Source organism: Pollicipes pollicipes, unplaced genomic scaffold (genome assembly GCF_011947565.3).
Source record: "Pollicipes pollicipes isolate AB1234 unplaced genomic scaffold, Ppol_2.1 Scaffold_4295;HRSCAF=5057_pilon_pilon_pilon, whole genome shotgun sequence".
Taxonomy (NCBI): domain Eukaryota; kingdom Metazoa; phylum Arthropoda; class Thecostraca; order Pollicipedomorpha; family Pollicipedidae; genus Pollicipes; species Pollicipes pollicipes.
The window spans coordinates 17,674,302-17,697,339 of record NW_023596461.1 but is presented as its reverse complement, the minus strand read 5'-3'; the positions used below and the strand labels follow the sequence as shown (position 1 = coordinate 17,697,339).

Sequence of the window (23,038 nt, the reverse complement as noted above, 5' to 3'; positions counted from 1 at the left end):
ACCCCCAAAATAACTAGGAAGATATACTCTTGACAGACTTTGTACATCTATAAGGGACTTATCACCGTTGGTTAAATCCTGAACAAGCCTATAGGTGCATAGCTGTAAGTTAGACAATGTAAATCCTGGTCCTTGATTATGTGTATCAGTCAAAAATGAATTGCGACTTTATGCATAACATACGATAAATTTTCCAATGCAGGAACAACTTTAAATATGATAAAATATTTAACTTACGTCAATTGTAATTATTCCTATAGACTCTTCTTAAAATACAAAAAATAATCTGCTCACTAGGGTCGCTACACATTTATATCGAAAGGCCCCGTTCTTGGTGGATGCTGTTATATACATTGTGCTCCGCGCTTCGCGCACTTCTCGTGGCGCATTGCGCACGACGAGTGGGAAGGTGTCGGGGTGCGTTGGTGGAGAGTGGAAGTATTTTGCGAATAACTTCTGTGGAAATATCCGAAGACGCATGGCATTCCTTTCACTGCGTTTGTGTCGGTGGGACTAGCAACGTGCCTCATTGGACCTGTGGCAATGTCGACGGGGTGTTGTTGGACATGCTGATGCTTCGTGCTGCCTCCTGCTGCCTCGGGTGGTCATCTCATACTTAAAGTAAGCATGCACTCCCTTTTTGCACCCGTAAACAAGCTATCGGTATCCCGTGTCCTTTAACGTCCCGTGATGGGTCTGTTCATCCGGTTTTATGACTCAGCCGGAGGGAGCTTAGACATTGTCGAAATCAATCTTTGTGCAGAGCAAGCTGCCACAATTTTGTAACTTTTTGGCATGACAAAACCACTTAGAGTTCTACAACCAGATGGCAGATCCCAAAGGAGCTTATTATCACCACTGAGATGGTGTTTTTCCCTGTGCTGTTAGTCATTGGTTGGAAAAGCTGCGAGGCAGGTGTCAGCTAGGACCTCTGATTTCTGACCTACCCATGCAGCAGCCTGGAGTGCTTCAGCACCATTGTCCCCTTTAGTTAAATACTTTGGGCCATTATTAATGGCACAAACAGAATATCTAACTGCAAATGAAAGCTTCTGCATGTTTAAGTGATGAAAAGTCTTGAATTGGATGTTCAGAATCGTAGTTTTATCATGGATAATTAGGCACATCCTTCTTTCAACATTCTCAGGAATGTCACATTATGCCCAGTATGAAATCCTGGTCAGAGATTGATTATTTGAGGCAGTTTTTATTTGCCCTAGGAATGACAGTCTAATTCCATTCCAGGGAGCATGTGTAAGGTTACTTAGGTGTTTCAGTATTCATTTTTTACTCAGATATAATACTTTGTGTCATGACATGATGCTGGCATCTGTCATTGTTGCTGGTAGCAGTTAACATACCTTTGTCTGACATGTGCCTGGGATGTATTATGATGATCAAAGCTTTAACAGAAAAGCAGACAGGAAGAGTTTTGGGCACAACATTTCTACATCAAAATAGAAGATGTTTTAAACAAAGGAAACTAATTCCACATGTGGTTGGGCAGGGAGGGAGGGACTGCAGTGGCATTAGGTGATGGTGCTAGTGATGGGGACTACACTATAGAAGAACAGAACTAGTAATACAGGCACCAGGGTATTGCATAAGACATAGGCTGAGATTATGCTTTCCCTTTGGTTAAAATTATTTATACCCCACCCTATCATGTTCTAGATAGCAAGATTTATGCTGTCTAGATAAGTGTCATTGGTCATCAGCTGACAACTAAATGTGCAATGAAAATGTTTTATCACCATGAGTTCAAGAATCAAAGATCATCAAGTTTTAGTCAGATCAAGAATCTGTGTGATGTGTTTTGCATGATATGCAATGTTTGTAGCCTGTATATTGGAATTAAATGATAATCAATTAACAGAAACTTTGTATAACACATGCTACTGTGTTTACCATGTTCCATGGTGCTGGACTCCAGACATTTCTGGGTACATTTTTGTGTGCTGGTTGTAAAATTCCTTGAGTGTTTCAAAGTTTATGTTACACCCTTCAGAATGCTACTAGTACTTTAAACACAAGAAGGAAATGTTTTTTTCCCAACTGGAGACATTTTAGTGCAAAAAGAACTGAAACCATCCAAAGGAAAAGCCCACACAGACAATTGTGGAGCAGTGAATATGTGTCACAGGGCTGTCATTCTTTCTTTGGATGAGGCCAAAGTCAGGCTGTCATTGTTCTTTATATTTGTTGCATTCAGCAAGCTGTATATGGTTATGTATTATCAGGAGCATTTAGGCAGACAAATGACTTAGAATATCATGTCAAGTCATTTCAGTTACTCTAAACTTCCATGTGGTGCATACACCTCTTCATCCTAGGATAATTTACAGCAAATAGAAATTTGGTCATTCTGATAGGCTGTTTACCTTTTTTGCAGTCATCCATGCAGTCACAATGATTGTTATATCTGATTAACCCTGAAGGAAGTGTGTGTAATGTTGGAAGGAGCCTGCCAAAAATTTTGATAATGCTCATTTTAACATTCAAATGGGACCACATTTTATCATACACATTTGTATCATTAAATTAGAGCCAGGATTATGCCAAAACATGTGATGGGAGAGGATACCTCAAGATCATTCTTGTTCCTTGAAATGTTTCATTGCGTGGGTCGGCTGTTTACCACATGACTTGGAAAATGCCAGTGAAAGGTATTTGTTAGTGCATCCCTCACTGTCTTAACAAAAAGAATGATGACCTTGCTGATCTGTTTTGAGCTTAGCAGCACAATCAGCTCATTTTACATCATTGGCAAGCAGCCTGCAGCCTGCTGGGTGGACTGTGCTGGCTGCACGGCCTTAGCCTGGCTGTGCACGTCATCGAGCTCTGCACAACATCACATCTATGCTGTAGTGTGATGGTTGCTGGAGACCAATGCTAGATGAGCCACATTTCTTAAATTCAGTGGTACTCCAGACTTATTAGTTCAGTTGTCAACAGATAAGAAGGGATGGGGATCTAATTGAGTAATGGCCTGTAGCCTCATAGCAGGGAAATTGAAGCCATGTTTCTTGCTGTTTTGTTGTACAGGATTTGACTCCAGTGGTGCAGATGCCAGTGCCGAGCATGTGCATGCATGCTAAGACTTCATTAAGATGCAATGAGTTCAAAAAAGATGCCAAGAGGCTAAGCAATGAACAAAAATGAACCATCTGAATAGGTACACTGATTCCAACAGCTGTCACTTTTCCTTCATTTGACACTGCAGCAGTGATCTCCAATTCTTAAGGTGCTCTGAGTTAGTGACCTAAAGTCATTCGCAAGAAAATGAGGATGGCATCACATTGTGTGGCCTGCCGCACATGCAGGTGTGTAGATTGACCAACATGTGCAGCAGGATGTGCACCATGTGTTATATGCAATCAGTGGAAATGGCTTTGAACATCTCAGTGGAGGCAATGGTCGTGACATTTAGATCCAAATTAATCTAAAGGCCAAGTTGACATGCTCCAGGTAAATGTGGCTTGGATAGCACTATCAAGCCAAAGTACAAAGAACCATTTCATGCAGCTGAACAGCCACATTCCACATGCCTAGTCCAGTTTTATAGACACCTGTCAGATGCTTGAAATAACTGTGACTTGATGCAGAGTCCAGTCCACTTTTGCATATGGGTATAATGTGCTAGCATTTATCTTGAGTAATTAGTACACACCTTTGTATGGGAAGGTAAACATAACCCAGGGTGTGGGATGTCACCAGTTTGTGGGGAAGAGAGGCCGGTCAGTCCGCTCTAGTGTCAGAGGGGAGGGGGAGGCGAGCATGTGTTTTTACTACCACTAAATCCATGTGAAGTATTAAAAATGGGGCCCGTCAAAAGCCATGACAGGTCTAGTGTTCATGTTCAGCAGCAATGATGATGGACGGCCAGGACAGCGTAGGAGTCCCCGGTCGGGACGGGAGAGAGCTGAGAATACAAATGATGCCCATTGCGATGAACGTTTTCGCTTGGTTAAGCTCCGCAGTATGACAGGAGGCCCTCGTTCTGATGAGTATGGTCATGGCACAATGAGGCAAGGAGTCATCCTCGAACAGCAGGGCACTGTTATGACTGAGAGCAGGTCCCCATCGCGACTGGAAGAGGGTCCCTTCACACGGGGGGGGGGGGTGTTCTAGTAACAGCGAGATCGGGGACGCTGAGGCGTGGGATGATGTCATGGAACCCTGCCAGAGCTGTTACTGTATTGAAGCCCAAGAATCAGTCACATGTCAGGTGTTGCATCAAGGTTCATTGAAGAGAGAAACTGAAACATTTGCAATGCATTTTCAAAAGATCTTGTTCACCTGTGCTTTGAAAAAAGAAATCACTGATTCGTCGCAATCCAACGTAAGGACGCCATCGGCGATGTTCCTAGGAAATGTATATATGTATAGTGAGGTGCTAGATAACGAAACACTAACTGACCCGATGCATTGTAGGCCTGCTTAATCTGGTAAGGTCTCCTTTGCGATGGAGGCCCACACTTTTTCGGCATTGGACACCACGCACAGCACACGGTCTTCTGAACACTGCTGAGCACGAGAGCACGCATTTAACGCTTCTCTATCGCGACGCTCAGCATATGTAGTTTTAACTGTAGTAGTCTGAGAACAAACTTGGTATGAGCAAACAAATATGCAGCGTAGAGAAATCGTTCTCCGATAATGAGAAGTAAACGTTAAAAATGTCCCCCGCCCTGACACCTCTCTTTCCTGTCAGCTCCCAAAACGCTGCTCCGCGGCCAGTGAAGTGTGTGTGGGGGGGGGGGGGGGAGCGGGCACTGGCTGCAGTATGACACCAGTATGGCACGGGCCAGTATTGGTGGCCAGTATGTGCAGTGTACTGGCCAATATGGTCAGTACTACACTGGCCAGTATGTATGTATGACGCTGGTCAGTATGCGCGGCCAGAATGTCTAGTGCACTGCCCAGTATGGTCATTACCATAGTGGCCGCGGCCTTGTTGTGGGTTACGCCGCCTCGCTCCCTGTCCGCCCTGACGGTGCCGCGCCCCGTCAGGAGCACAGGTCACGCCGCGTCCCGCTACCTGTCCGCCCTGACGGTGCTCCACCCCGTCACGAGCACAGGTCACACCACTCCCCGTTCCCTGTCCGCCCTGATGGTGCCCCGCCCCGCCACGAGCACAGGTCACACCGCGTCCCGCTACCTGTCCGCCCTGACGGTGCCCCATCCCGTCACGAGCACAGGTCACACCGCGCCCCGCTCCCTGTCCGCTCTGACGGTGCCCCGCGCTGTCACGAGCACAGGTCACACCGCGCCCAGCTCCCTGTCCGCCCTGACGGTGCCCCGCCCCGTCACGAGCACAGGTCACACCGCGCCCCACTCCCTGTCCGTTCTGACGGTCCCCCGCCCCGTCACGAGCACAGGTCACACCGCGCCCCGCTCCCTGTCCGCTCGGACGGTGCCCCGCCCCGTCACGAGCACAGGTCACACCGCGCCCCGCTCCCTGTCCGCTCGGACGGTGCCCCGCCCTGTCACGAGCACAAGTCACACCGCGCCCCGCTCCTTGTCCACTCTGACGGTGTCCCGTCCCGTCACGATCACAGGTCACACCGCGCCCCGCTCCCTGTCCGCTCGGACGGTGCCCCGCCCTGTCACGAGCACAGGTCACACCGCGCCCCTCTCCCTGTCCGCTCTGTCGGTGCCCCACCCCGTCACGAGCACAGGTCACGCCGCGCCCCGCTCCCTGTCCGCTCTGACGGTGCCCCGCCCCGCCGCCAGTGGCCGGAGGTCAGCGCGCCGGCACCATGTCCAAGCCGCCGGCGGCCAGCGGCAACCTGACCACCTATAAGCTGGTGGTGGTAGGCGACGGCGGCGTCGGCAAGTCGGCGCTCACCATCCAGTTCTTCCAGAAGCTGTTCGTCACCGACTACGACCCGACCATTGAGGATTCGTACATTCAGCACTGCGAGGTGGACGCCCAGTGGTGTATCATGGACGGTGGGTGCCATGAGCCCCCCCCCCCCCCCCGCGCACGCTCGCGCTCGGTGGCGCGGCCCGCGGGCTGGGATAAGCCGAGGTGGCGTACGGCTCCGGTTCAGGACATGGGAGTGACTGCGGGGCTGGCTGCTGGTGGTCGGGACAGCGTGGTCACACAAGCTTACTCTTACGGGGCATGACTTGGCTTTAGGAGCCATTTATTGAGCGTCTTTGACTGGCCGTGCCTTCTGATTGTTTTGGAGCTTGCGCATTTCACAGCAAGGTCAGAATACAGGTGGTGTTTGCCTTTTTCTTAATTATCACCAGAAAAGGGACAATTTCAGGAGACAAGAAAAATAAATACGACAGGGTTCACTCAAATCCCTTCCGTCATTCAAACTGTGCAACGTCGAACCGGGCCAAATGAGCACCTGTGGTCACTTACAAGTGATGCTATAATGCCACCCTGCAAGCAGTTCACATTCACGCTATCTGAAACCACGCGTTCGAGTGGAGTGTTGGCTGAGGGCAGGCCGTGAGATGGCCGCAGCTGGTGGCGGATCGGCGCGTGACGCCGGCCGGCCCGTCCGCAGTGCTCGACACGGCCGGCCAGGAGGAGTTCAGCGCCATGCGGGAGCAGTACATGCGCACCGGCGACGGCTTCCTGCTGGTCTACTCCGTCACCGACAAACAGAGCTACGCCAACATCCAGCACTTCCACACGCAGATCCTCCGCGTCAAGGACAGGTGCGGCCGGTCGGGGTCTGTTCGGTGGTCGCGGCTGCCCGCCTCCAAGCGCCGCTGACGGTGGGGGGTCCCCGTGTCGGGCTGCAGCCGTATTATGTATGCGCTGGGTATAGATGGGGTTGGCTCACGGGAAACGTATCTAGATCACAGTTGTTTTTTGCGGGGGGGGGGGGAGTAGGAATTGCGCTGTGTGGGGTCGCTGCCAGTGTTGAGAGTTTAAGGAGTGTTGGCATTCTGCCTACATTTTGAATTGTTCTTTGCACCCACGGACTTAGCAAGACCAAGTGGTGTTTGATAAAATGGCATCAGTCTGTTGGTCGTGAGAAACGAGGCGTCACATTTCTATCCTTCAACAAACCACTTTAAAATATTTTTATCACCGTCCAACCACGATGCCCCAAACGCCCTCACCCAAACTCCAATCGCAAGACTTGCCAGTCGTACCTTCAGTTTTCACTGCACAATACCACACAATACCCTTTAAAAACCTCGACATATTGGACGGGAGGGCGCATTAAGGTCACTGCAGGCACGTTGCAGTTGGTGTTGTATAGACCCCAACGTTTCGATGGGAAGTCGACGGAATGGGACAGAAGTCTGTCTAAATTTGAGAGTTCAAATGTTGTTCCTCTAAGGAAAAAATGGTTTGTGTTGTTGAGAAATGGGTTACTGAAGAAGTTTCGTGAAGATATACCGCAGGATTTTGAAATCCAGAGGTGTTACGCATCGTGTTCAAATGGATTTGTATGACGATGGGCTAGGAGAGATGTTGGAGCTGAGTATTCACAGTGTTTTTATAGTCCAATCCTAGCATATGGGAATTTTGGTCGGGATTTGGACTCAAAGGCAGTAATTGTTGAATAGATTTGACTGAATCAAACTGTTGCATTTCAGTCTATAACATTGATTACCAATAAAGCAAAGTATCTGTAATTCAGTTGGATGGAGAACCAGCGTATATTCATCCCCAATTCGAAATCTCTGTTCTGGTCCGTCATGTACGCTTTGCACTGAAGTCATGCGTGCATTTTGAGCCCGTACCTGCAGCCAAGCGCCCACGCTGTTACCGACCGACACCGCCTTCTGACCGGGGAGCGTGTCGGTGTCGACCGACTGAGCTTTTCATAGCTGCCTTTTCGCTGCATACTGCATATAGTTTGTGACAGCTGTGAGGCCCTCCCGCTGCGGCCGTCAGCGACGCACGACAGGGTAGCACGCGAGAGCCCGGCGGCGGTGACGCCGTGTCGCGCCTCCGCAGGGACGCGTATCCGATGCTGCTGGTGGCCAACAAGGTGGACCTGGTGCACCTGCGCAAGGTCACCGAGGAGCAGGGCCGCGAGCTGGCCGCCAAGCTCAACATACCCTACATTGAAACCAGTGCCAAGGACCCGCCGCTCAACGTAGACTCGGCGTTCCACGAGGTCGGTGCTGGCGGCGTGGGGCTCGGCAGGCTGCGGCGGGCGCGCCGGTTGTCGGCCTGCTGCCGCTGGAGGGGGTACTGGTCTGGGTGTGGGGTGCTTCCGCTGTCGGGTGGTGCGGCGCCCGTGGTCCGCGGCGCTGACTCGGGGTCGGTATAGTGTTGCCATCGCGGATCTCTAGAGCCGGGGAGTGTGCTTTTTGATTAGTTGGGGAGTTGGCGGGCTTGGGCCCCTTAGCATTGTGGGAAGCGCAATATGAATAGGTCGAGATATTGTTTCTGATTTACTTTGCTTTCGAATTCCACGCGTGCATGGCCGTGACTCGTCATCTGTTGTTGTGGATGCCTTCAAAATCTGATCGGCCCGAAGACATTCTGGTCATGCAATACTGTCTATCCCTCAGGACTGGGATTCTCATGTTTATGTCTACTTATCCAAAGATTTTCTGCCCATGTGGCGTCTGGTTGTTCATATTTGATTCCCTTGGTAATTCAGGCTTTTCTGTCGCCATTTTCGCACTCGTGCATGCTGCGACTGGGTGGTCAATCTTTCCGAACACACGGGTGCTTTGGTTTTCGGACATTGCCCAACTATGCTTTGTTATTCATCGTGTGCCCTAGCGTGGATTGATCTATGTTTCCCCTCCGGTGCATCGTCTGACGGTGTATGGACCTGGTATTTGTGTGTGCGTTCGTCTCGACGCCCCGCGGCGCTGGGTAAAATAACTACTTTAACCAACTTGGATATATTTTTGCTGTATAGTTCGACGCCCTATGTGTCGCGCAGTTACCACACCTGCCGCGCCGCTGTCGTTGAGTACTCTGTCACGGCACGCACCACCGAGGAGCGCGCGCGTGCTCGGATCCCCTGGCCGTCCGCCCCAGCGGCGTGTGCCGACCGCGCGGCGCTCTGACCGCCTGTTTTCGCCGGCAGGTGGTGCGCATCATCCGCACGTCGCCGCCGACCGAGCAGGACCGCAAGCGGCGCCGCCGCCGCCGCGGCCGTCAGTGCGCGCTCATGTAACTGCCGCGCCTGCCTCTCCCACCCACTGTTTGGCCCACGGGTCGGACGTGCCGTAGGTCCCTTATTGGACCAGCCGGCCGCGCGCCGGTCGGAGCGCGTCGCGCCGCCTCGCCGCCGTTTTATACTCTTGATGTTTGTACGAGGCGGCTGCCGCGCCGGTAGGTGTTCCTCGGGATGTCTGGTCAAGTCGCTTTAACCGCGCTAGCTGTTCCCACGCGAGGCCCCAAGTATTACGACATAGAGGCTGTTTTACACCCAGGTCGGTGTCGCGCCGTTAGGATGCAGTAGTGTGCGTGTGCGTGTGTGTGTGTGTGTGTGCGTGTGCGTGTGTGTGCTGCTGGCGTGCCCTCGCGGCCACCCCGCTGCCTGATTGGCTGATGACGCTTGCACCTCAGCGGCGCCCGGCTCTGATTGGCCGCGAGTTGCCCGCGCAGGCGGAGCTGCGCAGCTTCCGCCGCCGACAGAGGCGCACGGTCTTCTTGCCAGCGGCTGGGACGTGCTGCGCAAGAGCTTAGAGCGCGGGGTAATGGCTGCTTGGCACTGGACTCCGAAGGAGGCATTTTCCTACGGGCATGCTTGGGGGCACCCTCTCCTGGAGGCTTGGATAGTCGTTTAATGTTTTGTGGGGGGTTTGTGGTGCGTTGGTCGTTGTGGGTGCTGGTAGAAGGGTGTTTGGTTTCGGACTTGTCCATGAGTTCATTCGCTCTGTGGATAGCCCTGCACCACTCCCTATTTTAGGCTCTGTTATGATTGCAAATGCACCTAGTCTAGCACGTCTAAACCGCTAATGAAGCTAACATACAGGGTTGTCTGTGCTGGTGCTTGATGTGCTATTCGCATTGCTGTACCACTTGTTTGTATTACTTGCATGACACAATTCATGATTACTAACGATGCTCAAATTTCCTCGAGGGGCTCAAGAATTGTACACTTTTCGTGTCCCTGGTTTGTTAAATGGATCTCGAATTAGATGTTTTTGGCTATTTTTGCATGGGTTTTCAGAGGTCATGAGGGAGGTTGAAAACGGTTACACCGTCATGGGGCTTAGATTAGAGATGCAAGATTTTCATTTTTACGCTTGCTGCCAGCACGCACTGGTACTAGTACATGCATCCGTACCACCTGTGGAGCAGGTATGGGGTGGGCGGTACCGGTATTGTCCTGGTGCCAGCTCTCCATGCATCCAACGTAGGCCACGTTTCCTGGCACCGGCAGACCTTGACGGCCCCGGTACCACCACGCTGGGGATGCGCCCGCCGGTACCGCGGTGGTGGTGATACCCAAATCTTGCATCTCTAGTCGGTGCGTGGGCGGTCCGCATGACCCCTAGGTCGCGTCCTCGTTCGTGCCCCTTTGTTAGCTGTCGCGCCGTGCACGGTGGCCGCGGAGGGAGGGCCGGGGGCGTGCGCGCGCGTTCTGTCACCACCAGTCCCGATCCTGCCAGCGGTCAGCCGCCGAGCATTCCGACTCGATCGTCGATGTGGAGCTTTCAGTGTTGGCCGAACGGCGGCGCTAGTGGCGGCCGCTTGGTGTCGAGCTTTATGTTTGGTGTGTCGTACCCCGAGCGCTCCTTTTGCGCCAGCGCGCCGCATATTGTGTTGAACATGCCATCCGATCTGATCGCGGGTCGGTGGGATAGCGCGGCGATGGTGCCGCTAGAAAGTGACGGCGGCCTGCTGGCTATGTAGCATATTTTATAGGACTTATCCGGCGTAACTACACGCACACAGTCTGCCAACAGCAAGCAACTTCAGGACTTCCCGTTTGGCGAAACTTCCAGCCAGGCTCTGATGAAACGATGTATGTTCCCTGACGTGGCAAATACATGTTTTGTGATCAAAGTATTTGCGTTTGCACTGCATAAAAGAAGAATACCTCGAGCTCCGGGGTCTCCGGCATGGCGAGGTCATAGTTCCTATACCAGCAGTTGTCGACCTTCCGCATGCCAGGAGGTATCCCCGGTATATACATGCGACTCCCTACTTGTGTGCAGTCAACAAGGACCCAAATATGGACGAAACACAGATGAATCGCACTCACACAGCAAGGGGTTAGGTCTACATATACACTGATATATTATGTGACTAGTGGGGCTAGACGAAAACACGTATTGTTCTGACAAGAAGCTACGGGCATGTGATAATTTTTCCTGCCAGTATGGTGCAACGGACGTCCGTCCGCGACGGGAGGGATAGGAGATGATAGCCGTGCGGATAATTTCCTTCCATTCAACGTCCACAGGGCCTGTGAAAGACTCAGAATTTTTTGGGTCGCAGCCCTGCCCCCATCCTCGGGTCCCGCTCCCCCATGTTTAACGGTGGTGCAGCGCCAGGTATATGTGGAGTTTTTATAGCAATTATCATTTCCGAGGATGCCAGTCATTAAACGAGTAAACTAGCACTCAATTTCCAGTTAAGTGATGGCTTGGCGACCTCTTCTCTCATATCAAAAATCAGTGGCGGAAAAGTAAAGCTAGAACCCCAGCTAACGCAGCACGACGGGCTCAGCGATCGGTACACCTTCGCCGTACATGAGCTTCATGTGGATAACTTTTTTTTAAATCAGGACGTCAGGAACGAAATACGACATTTGACAAGACACTTTGAGAACAGACCAAGACAAGACAAACGACTAATCGTCCTACTGCATTATCAAGGTCAGTTGGCATCTGCCTACAAACAAGACGAAAGAGCTCTACGGGAAATAATATTTCGACAGATAAAAAGCAAGAGGGACCGCGGAATAGACCTTGTCAGCTTTAATCGTGACATCAAAAATCTCTAACTTTCACATGAGAAACAGCCCTGAAAAAACAAGAGGCTTGAAAGCACTCAGGTAGTGTACCAATTCAGAAGTAATCACGGAAGCTGAGAACTTCGTTCCGCACACTACATGAACGTGACTACGACACTCACGACGCCTGGCAGTGCACTTAAGCGACGGGGCACCTCTGGGGGTCTTAGTCGATGGGCGGTAGGTACCAAAGAAATTATTGTGGTGATGTGTCTTTATTGTTCTTCTTCGTGGGTACTTTTTACACATGTCCAGGAAACGATAGGAATTTTTTCCCCATACTAAAAGATGTTTTTAGAATAATACTGCACAACTTTCATCCTTAAAAACCCAAAACACTTGTGTCATGTATATTTCTCCGACGAAGTGACAAAGACTCGAAACGTAAGAATGTGGTGATATCGAATATATGTGATTTTGCACGAATAACCTTTTATCTTCACGATGCTGCTAAGTCGAAAGCCCGAAACTTCGAAAGATGCATATAAAGAGCTTGCCAATGTGGAATCAGCGGTCGTTTTTTATCAAGCATGCAAAACCTTTTTTATCAAACGCGCAATGCTAGATATATATATATATATATATATATATATATATATATATATATATATATATATATATATATATGTGTGTGTGTGTGTGTGTGTGTGTGTGTGTGTGTGTGTGTGTGTGTGTATGTCATAATCAATTCAGACAGAGCCGCATAAAAAAATGAAACGGCTAAGAGTCACGAGCTAAATCGGATCTTAAAGTTTGTTAGGTAGCCTTGAGCCGACTCAAAAAATTTAAGGCGAACACAAGTCTGATGTTCGGATTCTGTTCTTTTTGTGCATTTTGAGTCTAAGCTTTTGTGGCAAATTAACGACCTTTAATATGCTAGGAGGCACTTAAACGACATTCTAGTGCTAACAAATTTTTGATGATACTTAATATTTCAAACTGTGTTCATCCTCAAGGTTTCACATATTGACGATGAGCACCGGACAGCCGATTGGCGTAAACATCTTAGTTGCGTCTCTCTTTAGACGTCTGATAGCTTCCAAAAGTGTGATATTACGATTTTCATATTGTTTTGGGTCCAAAGACGAGTGATTTGCTGGAGAGAAAAAAGTCACTTTATGGCCATAGCGTCCCACTGTCGCAGTGGGCAACGCATGTGCCCACGGATGGTAACGTTTCGGGGCCGTTTTAGGAGGCTGCAGGAAGATAGCAATTTTAAGCAGGTGTTGAGTTCTTCCCGAAGGTACCAGCGACTGAGGCTAAAAAATACGTCATTGAATGGCGTAATGGCAATGCTCCAGGACTGCGTAATTTGATCGCCTTCTTCCGCTGCTTGTTCTCGCAGACAGGGCTGGATTCAGCGGGGCAGACATGGGGCCATGCCACTTATTCCTTTTGGCCACTCATAAAGTTTTGGTGGCACAGCACCAAGTATGAGGGCCTCTGCAGTGTCCCAACACCTTCATTTTCGAGAGGCACCAAATTCCAGGCTTATCAAAATGTCCGTGTCGTGTCCATTTGACGAAGTTCTGGTTTGACCCATGCGGAATAGGAGCACCAAAGCTATTATTGTGGGCGTAAACCCTTTCATTTTCAGGAGACATCCACTGCTAGGGAGCACCACAAAGGGTCCCCAAATACTAGTGATACCAGTAATAGTTTACCAAACTGCTAGTTTCTGTGAATACTAGTGCTAAGTTAAAGCTGCGACTCAAGACAGGCTGTACCTGTCCCTCCGCAGTCAGCTGTGTGTTTGGCGGTGAAGGTTGACCAGCCTTTGTCCTGTGAAAGCGAGGATTTATTCGTGGAACAGCGCTCGAGTAACGTTGAAATGTGCGATCCACTGGTGACACCGTTTACGTCAACACATATCCAATTTACATTCGCAGCCGATCGTATCGTCTGATCACCATGCATAGGCGGAGTGTCATTGACTATGCAGAGCAGATTGTCCATGCTGAGACGCGCCAGCCCGGGCCTGCTGGGGGAATCGCCGATGACGTCACGGCAGAGGTGAACACGGTGTCTACTGACGACAGCCGGTATATTGGAAAAACCACTGATAAGGTGTTATCAGAGTTTGTGGTTGGCTCCCCTCTCACTGGCTCTCGGCGAGATAGATAAGCAAGGTTAATCCGTTTATTTCCGATGTGTTTTCACGCCGCTATGCAGATCTAGGCCAGAATAACTGATGATGTTAGCTTGGGGCTGCGGGAGGGAGCACAGCCTCGGTTCATACGGCCATACCCAATTCCATGGGCCCGTGAAGACCAACTGAAGTCGCAGCTTGATGATCTGCAGGCGTATGGTGTCTTCGAAAAACGGGAACCCTCTGATTGGGACTCTCCCATAATTTTGATTCCAAAGAGGTCTTATGAGTACCGGGTTGTGCAGGACATGCGATCGTTGGACAAGCTTCTCATTTCGAAGCAGTTTGTCCTGCCTACAAGTGATGAGTTTTTCTTTTCTCTGCACGGGTGGAAGGTTGCTTCAACACTTGAAAATAAGCATGCGTTTTAGAATCTACAGCTTTCGGAAAAGTCGAGCAAAATGTGTGCGTTTTACGCCCTAGGAAAGACGCTTTACCCTCGACGAATGCCATTGGGATGCATTCAGTCATCGTGCTTGTTGCACCCAGTCATGCGATAGGTCTAAGGGGAGTTTGAAGATGTACACGTGTACGCAGATGACATCCTGCTCACGGGTCCGAGTGTTGAACATTGTCAGCTTTTGCACACGGTTCTAGAGACACTCGGGGTGCAGAGCTCAAGCTCGCTCCTGAGAATTGTCGTCTGTTTCATTTTCAAACAACTTTGGAATACATTGGTCATCACATCACTCCTCGTAGGATTTCCATTGATCCAGATCGTATTCGGATAATGGCTGACCTGAAGCCGCCTACGTCTCTGTAAGAAGCTAAGGCGTTTGGCTTCATGTCATGCGTTAAGTTATCCCGTCTTTTAGCATTGTTTCAAATGCCTTAGTCACTTTGTGCAACTCCGGGAATTCTTTTTAGAACGAGGAACTGGACCAGTATATTTCCCACCTCCGTGCGGAGATTATGGGGGCCAAAATGCTTAGCTATCCGCGCAATGATTGTCCATTCATTTTACATACAGATAGTAGTTCCGCGGGCTGGGGCCAAATTTGGTCTCAAATGTAGGACGGTGAGGAGCGCAAAGTTGCTTAAAACGGTAGTAGATTTAGCTTGGCTCACAGTAAGTGGACGATTTTGGAGCTAGAAGTGCACAGTTTCATTCCGGGCTTGAAGAAGTGTTACATGTATTTAGCGGATGCCACGTTTGCACGGTTTTGCGACTGCAAGGGCGCTCTCAAAATTTTGCACAATCGCTATCACATCAACCCGAGGCTGGCGCGCTGGAAGGCATTCGTCAGTTAACGCCCTTACTCCTTTACGCATAGGCCAGCCGCACAGGCGCAGCATGTAGGTATGCTGTCCTGCTTGCACGACGTCGGTGGCCTGGCGCAACATACACCGCTGCCGGACCGGGAGGTGCCGGGCACCCAGGGCGATGCTGGCGCCCCTGGCGGGGCATTCGGGAAATGTGTGGAGACGGCAGAGTCCCCGGGTGGCGAGGTCGGCGGCTCGCCGCGCCGGTGGAGGCGGCTACGGTGCAGATACCGGCGCTCGTAATGCTCAGCCAGCAAGCCACGGCGGTTGTAAGTACCAAAAGCAACAACGGTCTGTGTTGACTGGCACAAGTGATTGGACAGACGTTCCACTCGCACAGCCAAAGGCTAGTGCACGTGGCACAAATTTAGAGGGGGCTCGAGAGGTCAATTTGACAGTTGCAAATCTTCTCGTGCAGGTTTCTCTCAAGCTGGATTCCCTTGCCTGGTGCCCGAAATCTCACAGGAATTGTAGATCGAATGCCCATTATATTAGCCATGGGCTATGGCTGCGCTTCGCTCCTCCACATCTGGAACGAGAGCGACCCAATCGGTTTTGCCTGAGGGACGGGATTATACTCCGAAGGGCTCAACCAACAGGTGCTGATTTGATTGTGTGGCCCCTTGCCAGCGTTCTGGGCTCCTTTTCAACCACCATGATGCACCTCATGCCGCCCACGGGGGCACGGTTAAACTGCATGAGTAGTTGAGCAGATATGTTTGGTATCCAGGGCTGAAGAGACTGTGAGGACTATCTTCGGAGCTGCAAACGGTGCAGTAAAGAAAGAGTACCTCGCTGCAGCATTCACCACTTCTTTCCCAAAAGGCCAGCCATCAGAACGAGACCCTCGTCGTAGACATTCTCGGCATGCTTCGGAGTTCGGTGGCACAGCGATGTTGCCTGCTGATCTGTCTGGTTTCTTGGCGCGCTACCCGCTTGATTCTGGGTCGTCTGACGGGATCATGGAAAAGGTAGAGCATTTCTTTTAAAGTTTGGGCCGCCCGCATTGATGGAGAGTGACGCGGGGTCAAACCTGCTCGAAAATTCGGGCGCTCGGGTGCTGTGCGAGAATTTTGGTGTTGCAGCACGGTTCTGTGTTGGCTATCATCACAAGGCCGTGGGTAAAGTTGAAAGAAAACACCTGGGTACTAAGCGACGGTCACGTGCAGTGTCCGAGTCCTATGGGTCTGACTGGGAACAGCGTCCTCCGGTTGCTACCTTTTCCTTGACTAATGAGATGAGCAGTACGCATGGGCCACACCCCATGCTTCATTTGTTTCCTTCGCCACGCAAGCAGCCCCATTTCTCGGCTAGTTGAGGGCCGAGTGAGTTTGTACAAAAAGGACTTCGTCTACGAGAAGCTTTGAATTCTCCTGGCGACTTTACAGAGGGCTGAGCAAATGCAAGACCCAGTACGATAAGGACAAAGGGCTAGAGAACGGAAGCTAGGTTCAAGTGATCGAGTCCGATCTCGTAACTTTGATAGAAGAGCAAAGACGGATGACCCGCGAGTTGGGCCATTTGTTGGGCGTCGCGCGGGCTGCCGCTATTCCGATTTTCTGCATAGGAAGGGTGCTGCTCGTCGTACACATGCGAAGAATGTAAAACTTGTTGACCGCTGCGTGTAATGTCTGCACTTCGCCCATACGCCTTACTCGCGCTGTTGAACGGGCAGTGTACAGTGGTGGTAGACAATGAGTGGTAAATTTAAATTTCATTCGCTTTGTTACCAAGACTGAATTTGACTTTCGTAACAGGGGGAAATGTCGCGCCCAGCGTCGTTCTGGACCCGCCTCTGTCTAGCGTGACGGAGGAATGACCTGAGGCGTTTGGGGCCACCGATGCCGGTGGGGCATGTGTGTGTGGCGGGCGGTTAAATATAAACCTCGTTCGGGTTATGTGCGTTGCCTGGGTAAATGCGGACTTGGCGACCCGTCGGCGGGGCCGGGCCGTGACGCGCTGCCAACATGCCGGGCAAAAACTCTACGTGGCGCCACATAGAATAGGCTATTCTTTGCGTGCTGCAAAAACACCCGTTGTCATATTTCTAGACTGCCGAGGATGCCAAGCTGCAAATTTCTCATTTTAGATGATGACACTTAGCCAGTGATTGTTTACAAAACGTTATTCAATTTGTTTTGTTTGTTATTTGCTACAATCCTTGACTGAAGTTAGCATATAAGCCCGTTGTGCCGGTACAAATTTAAGATACAGTGTGTTTTGGTATAATCCTGCCGCCCAGCCTGTCGATATAGGGTCTTGGTGCCTGCGAGCACGTGTCCTGAGGTTACTCAACTTTACTTCTCTCCAAAGCTGAACTTTTACGCCGTCCAGTGCCAGATGACGGTTTTATGCGTGGCTCCCCACCCCGAGGTGGCTGGATGCTAAATCCACGTGCGCATGGTAACTTGCTTAAACCGAATATGGTATTGTAGGGTTATGCGATGGGCTGGTTTAAGCTTTCATTACTTGCAACTGCCAACCAAATTGGAACGGGCTTGCCATGGCCCGACAATTGACAAATTCTAGTTTGCTGACGCGACTGTAGGCGGGTGCGCACGCGTTTCCACAATGATCGACATAAGCGGTTGAAAAATCTTGTTCGGGCGTTCTTAGCAGTAAGTCCCAAAGACCTCACGCCACGTATGATGAACAAATAACGTAACCATGACATCATCACTGTCGATATTGTTATGCTGGATAATTCTTGCCGCGGTACAAGGAGAGGAGCTAATATGCACATCGCATCTCACGGATCCACCGAATACGTGGAAGGCGCTTTTCAAAGAATCTAAGTACGCCGGCGGGAGCTCCATCAGCCTGCGGCGATACCAGCGCATCATTCCCATTCTGTGGACAGCAATACTACGCTGGATGGATTGACCGTTCAAAGATCAGCTACCTTCTATGCCTGCAATACCGGAGAAGCGTTGCACAAAGGCAAACCTGAAAGCTGTCTATGACGCCCAAGATTAATCCGTTGAAATCGTGGTAAGAGACCACAAGATTACAGCAAGTTTGCAACATTCAAAGCCACATGATTTATTCATGGAGAGGCCAATCAGCAGATACACATGTAAAGCAGTAACAGGCATGTTGACATGTAACCACTGTGTACATGTAAATGTTACAAAACCTGGTGGCATTGCACACCTGGAGACTGAATATAGCTCAACACCTCTATCTGACACTTTCACAAAACAGGCTGTTTTTTAGCAGTGTATGACAAGACCTCATCACAACCTAAAGCAATCATACCTTAAATGGGTCACCACTGCAAAACATCAAAGCCAGATGAAAGGAGGAACAACTGAAACTGACAACAATTTGTTATTGGTGCATACAGTGATGAGCCCCCTACACATAACAAACTTCAATCATAATCACACATTTCTACTACCAGGGACCCACTGTACACTTGTAAAGAAACAACATAAATCAGGAATACCATAAGTCTATACACAGACATGAACACATCATAATACTATGCAGGACAAGACCCCAAAATTGTGTACATCAAGTTAAAAATGTCATCAGTATCTGGAACATCTACACAGACTCCTACATTGTGCTTGGCTTGCATCATCCCACATATAATTATCCCACTGACATGCAAAATTACAGGTAAGCATTAACTGAGTGTTCCAAAACCATGGAGTACTGAGTTGGTGCCATCTTAGGCACCTAAAATCTGTGCACATTCCAGTTGTTCACACCAAGCACATGTTTAGATAACCTGCTAGCAAAACCATGGCACCTATCATATGTATCTTCTTGCAATCAAATTGGTGGATAATAGAATGCCCATAGCATATATTACATATTTCAACCAATCTCATTGTCAATGTCATTCAAGTCCAGAGCTCTCCCCTTTTCTAAACTTATGTTTGCTCTCATGGATGGCAAAATTTATGGATAACTCCATTATATATATATATATATATATATATATATATATATATATATATATATATATATATATACATGTATGACAAAACTGAGCTAGCATGAATAGATAGGCATGTGCTGTTCAATTTCAAAGTTCAGCACAAAGGGTACACCTAAAATTATGCTTGAAAGGACCTACAAGAAAACTGCATGAATGCTTACAATGCCTAAATGAAAACCCAATTATTTTTCCCATGAATATTACAACCACAATCTTGTGGTGAAACCCATCCGCAATCCAAGACCTTACAACAAGCACATTGTATGTTACGTTGTTAGACAAGAGCATTGGAATATCCTGATGGAAGCCTGTCACTGCAAGTCCATTGCTTCTTCTGTTATTAAATGCTTAGAATCGTTCATGGTTTTGAACATTGCAATTGTACTTGGGAAAAGGTATGCATCAGCAGTCTTGATTTTGATAGCTACCCCACCCACCTCTAGCACCAATCCTCACTGACTGAACTGAGCAAAATAATCATCTAGCACTGCCATCAGCTTGTCATGCTCTTCAGTTGAGCTGTGGGTCCATGCAAGAGGAAGATGCTTGGGCACCACCCTCCTGTCCTGATAGAACTCCCCACTTGGCTGGCTTTTGGCAGCATCTGAAACAGCAAGCCATAGCGCTGTGTCGGCTCCCTCTTCCGGGGTGCGGAACTTGCCCTGCATCCGGTTATAAAAATCTGGCATTGATGTCTTCACTGCTGGAGTGTCTGCCCATCCAGGGTGCATTGAAAAGAACTTGACCTCAGGATGCTCTGCAGCATACTGCTCAGTCATGATGACCTGCTGTCGCTTGTTTTGAGCGTACACCATGGTTCCATCATAAGTCTTCATCTTCTCTGACTGAAGGTCTGCCAGGTTCAGCTTCTGGGTAAGCATTCCAGCAGAAGCCACCATGATGACACGTGGCTGATCAGATCTCTTCAGAAGTGGCAGCAAGCTCTTTGTCAGCATGTGCACTCCCAAGGTGTTTGTTGCAAAATTCATCTCCAACCCATCATCTGTTGTGCGCCTCTCATTGACCATGCACCCTGCATTGTTGACCAAAACATTCAAGGATTCATGCTCATCCATGAACTTCTCTGCAAATTTTGCAATGTTCTTTGGTTGGGACATGTCCAGAATGTGGACATGAATATTTGGATTTCCAGTCTCATCTCTGATTTCCTTCATGGCCTCTTCAGCATATGTGGGGTTTCTGCAGACCATGTGTATGGTTCCCCCAAGCTTGGCAATGGCAACCGCAAGTGCCTTACCTATTCCACTGTTGGCACCAGTTATCATGAACGACTTGCCATTACAGTCAACATCCAGGTCCTTCGCAGCAAAGCACTTACTAGCACTGACATAGCCACCTTTCGTGTACTCCTTCAGACCTTTCAGTACAAAGATCGAGTTTCTGTACCACGACATTGTGGAAAACCGTTTTAGGGTAATTTTACGCACTAGTCCCGATTTTCAATTGCTGCATGCCAGTCTGACTCACGGCACCACAATCGCCAGCGACACAGACCACACCCGCTGTATCAGCAGGCTCTTGGCAAGGCGAAACGTGCCGGGTGGTGCTGTCCAGGCTATTCACTACTCGGCGAAGATTCATATGTGACGTCACGGGGGCACACCTTGAACGCTGGGAAGACCGCACGCGTGATAGCGGACATGAGTGATCAAACGTATTACAACATGTTCAGTGCGTGGAATGAAGGGTTAAACCAAGTTAAAACGAGCAAATAAGTAAACGTGGCAACAAGTTTTAAATTTTAAGATAATTTAAGAACAGAGGCAGTAACATAGGACCCAAGAAGGAACCTATTCGAGGACGTCCACATAACCTTGGAAGGATGCGGTTAGCTTATATTTGTTTCCCAGGCAGCGTTCGACCTGTCATCTGCACGTTTGTCAACACCAATCACGGTCCAGTATTCGCCTATGTCACGTCACGTGACCACGAAGTTACATGACCTGTGCCGTCACGCGCCGGCAGACCATGATGCCAGTATTTTTTGTCAGTCCGTCAGCATGGAGAGGAAGCACTACCAGATTGGAAGATCCCTTTGACAAAGAAGCGGGAATTTGATCTGTCAGAATAGGTCACTTAAAGGTCAGATAGGCCACTGACCTAAAATGACCCAGGTCAATATTTTGCTTTACGAACAATACTGCCTAACGAAATCTTTGTCGCTCATTTGCATGCAAAACTCAAAGCAGTCTTGTATGATTTTGGTCAACATGACCTTCAAAAGCCCAAACAAGGTCAATGGCCTTGGTTGAGCGCGTGACCTTTTGCTTAGAACAGGTATCTAGGTTCGTGGGCACTTTGACACCAACCTAGAGTCTGACCTAGAGATTATCTAGAGACCTCAAACTTTGGCTTAAATGAGTTCACGTACAGGCCAGCACACCCTGTGAATTTGGTGTCTAGCTCTCTCAGTCCTCTGAGATGTCAAGGGGTATGTGCTAAATGTCATGGCACCCATCCTAGATATACACCTACAGCTGTTTATCACTGGTGCACAATCTTGCCTTTTCGACTCATCTATGCCATTCGGAAAATATGGGTATTTATCTTCCCAGGATTATTCGTGTGGTTAGGCACTTTGAGTCATTGAGGAGACATCTGCCTCAATAGAGTAGATGTCAAAATATGACCTGGACATAAGCTGGTCAGAATTTCAAATGCGAATCGATGGCTCATGATGCGTCAGAGTTTTCATGCGCCTAGATTTCGCTCGCTGCTTTTCAAAAGATGAGATTTGTCGCAGCATTTGAGGTGGAAACGAATTCGGAAGCTTGTAATACTAACTGCTTAAAACAATGTGAAAAAACATAAAGCGGAGTTCTCTCCCGTACAAACCCAAGTCACAGAATAAGGGTCCTTATGTGATATATTCCCTACCTGAACCCTGCTTTCGTCCGCCGTCGGCTGCCACTGCGCTGGCCCGTCTGAACCCCGCATGACCGACTGCGAATTCATCATATGGCTGCTTTGCTGCATATTTATGGTTCAGCATTACTACCCATTCGTGTGTAAAACATATATTACACACCTGTAATAGAACCTTTTCTGAACTATCTTCCCTTACACTACACTACCGCAGAAAACTTCCTGGCAGCTGCTTGCCTTAAAGCATGAATTGGTCCAACGGACATTCAGTTGCCCCTCATTCAACATAGTCGACCTGATCCGCTTTTGTATGTGGGCAGGGGCGTGGCCAGAGCTCTGCCAAGGGAGGGGTATAGGATTGACAAAAGCGCCCCTGATGGTGATCTTTTACCCTCTAGAAAATTACCGCATATTGCTTACTTGTTAGCAAGGAACACGATCTTCTCCGTTTTACTGTGATTTTTACCTTGTAACCAAATCAGAAGCAGAAACTAGAGGCTACCGCGAGATCGATTCTGTTTGTATTTTGAAGTAAGTAAACTGCAGAAATGAGAGGCTGAACGACTGCATGGAATAAATCACTGGCGCTGTCAATTTACAATGTTTCAGTACCCTCTTTCTTAACCGATAGAATTCAGAAGTTTGTCAGAATTTTGCTCTGGGTTCTACAGATATATCAACCCGCGCCCAGCCGGCGTCTCAGACAACCGTGCTCGGCCGAGGCAGCTGACCCCCCCCCCTGGGATCTCCGACGCCGTACGAAAAAAATAAAGGTACATTTTCGAAGGTCTCATCAGATCATGGAGAATACGCACCAACTTTTTGACCTTAGGTCAAATGTAAGTTATCAGAGGTTACGAAAGGTCAAACACGGTC

General features: G+C 49.2%; 2 protein-coding genes across 2 annotated transcripts; one reads left to right on the top strand and one right to left on the bottom strand.

Annotated features, from left to right (window-relative positions):
• Positions 1-393: 393 nt before the first annotated feature.
• Positions 394-10,964, top strand: LOC119096857 (ras-related protein M-Ras). The gene is made up of 5 exons (XM_037219819.1): positions 394-621; positions 5,737-5,955; positions 6,528-6,681; positions 7,940-8,102; positions 9,033-10,964. Coding segments are annotated over exons 1-5 (627 nt in total). The 5' UTR covers positions 394-620; the 3' UTR covers positions 9,123-10,964.
• A 7,385-nt stretch (positions 10,965-18,349) lies between these two features.
• On the bottom strand, positions 18,350-20,812 carry LOC119096830 (dehydrogenase/reductase SDR family member 12). Its single transcript, XM_037219790.1, has one exon. The coding sequence runs from the start codon at positions 20,689-20,691 to the stop codon at positions 19,729-19,731; it is 963 nt and encodes a 320-aa protein (XP_037075685.1). The 5' UTR covers positions 20,692-20,812; the 3' UTR covers positions 18,350-19,728.
• Positions 20,813-23,038: the final 2,226 nt, after the last annotated feature.

Coding starts and splice junctions, on each gene's coding strand:
- LOC119096857 (XM_037219819.1), top strand. Junction 5,956..6,527: donor CCAGTGGTGTATCATGGACG/GTGGGTGCCATG, acceptor GCCCGTCCGCAG/TGCTCGACACGGCCGGCCAG. Junction 8,103..9,032: donor TAGACTCGGCGTTCCACGAG/GTCGGTGCTGGC, acceptor TTTCGCCGGCAG/GTGGTGCGCATCATCCGCAC.
- LOC119096830 (XM_037219790.1), bottom strand. CDS start 20,691: ATGTCGTGGTACAGAAACTCGATCTTTGTACTGAAAGGTCTGAAGGAG.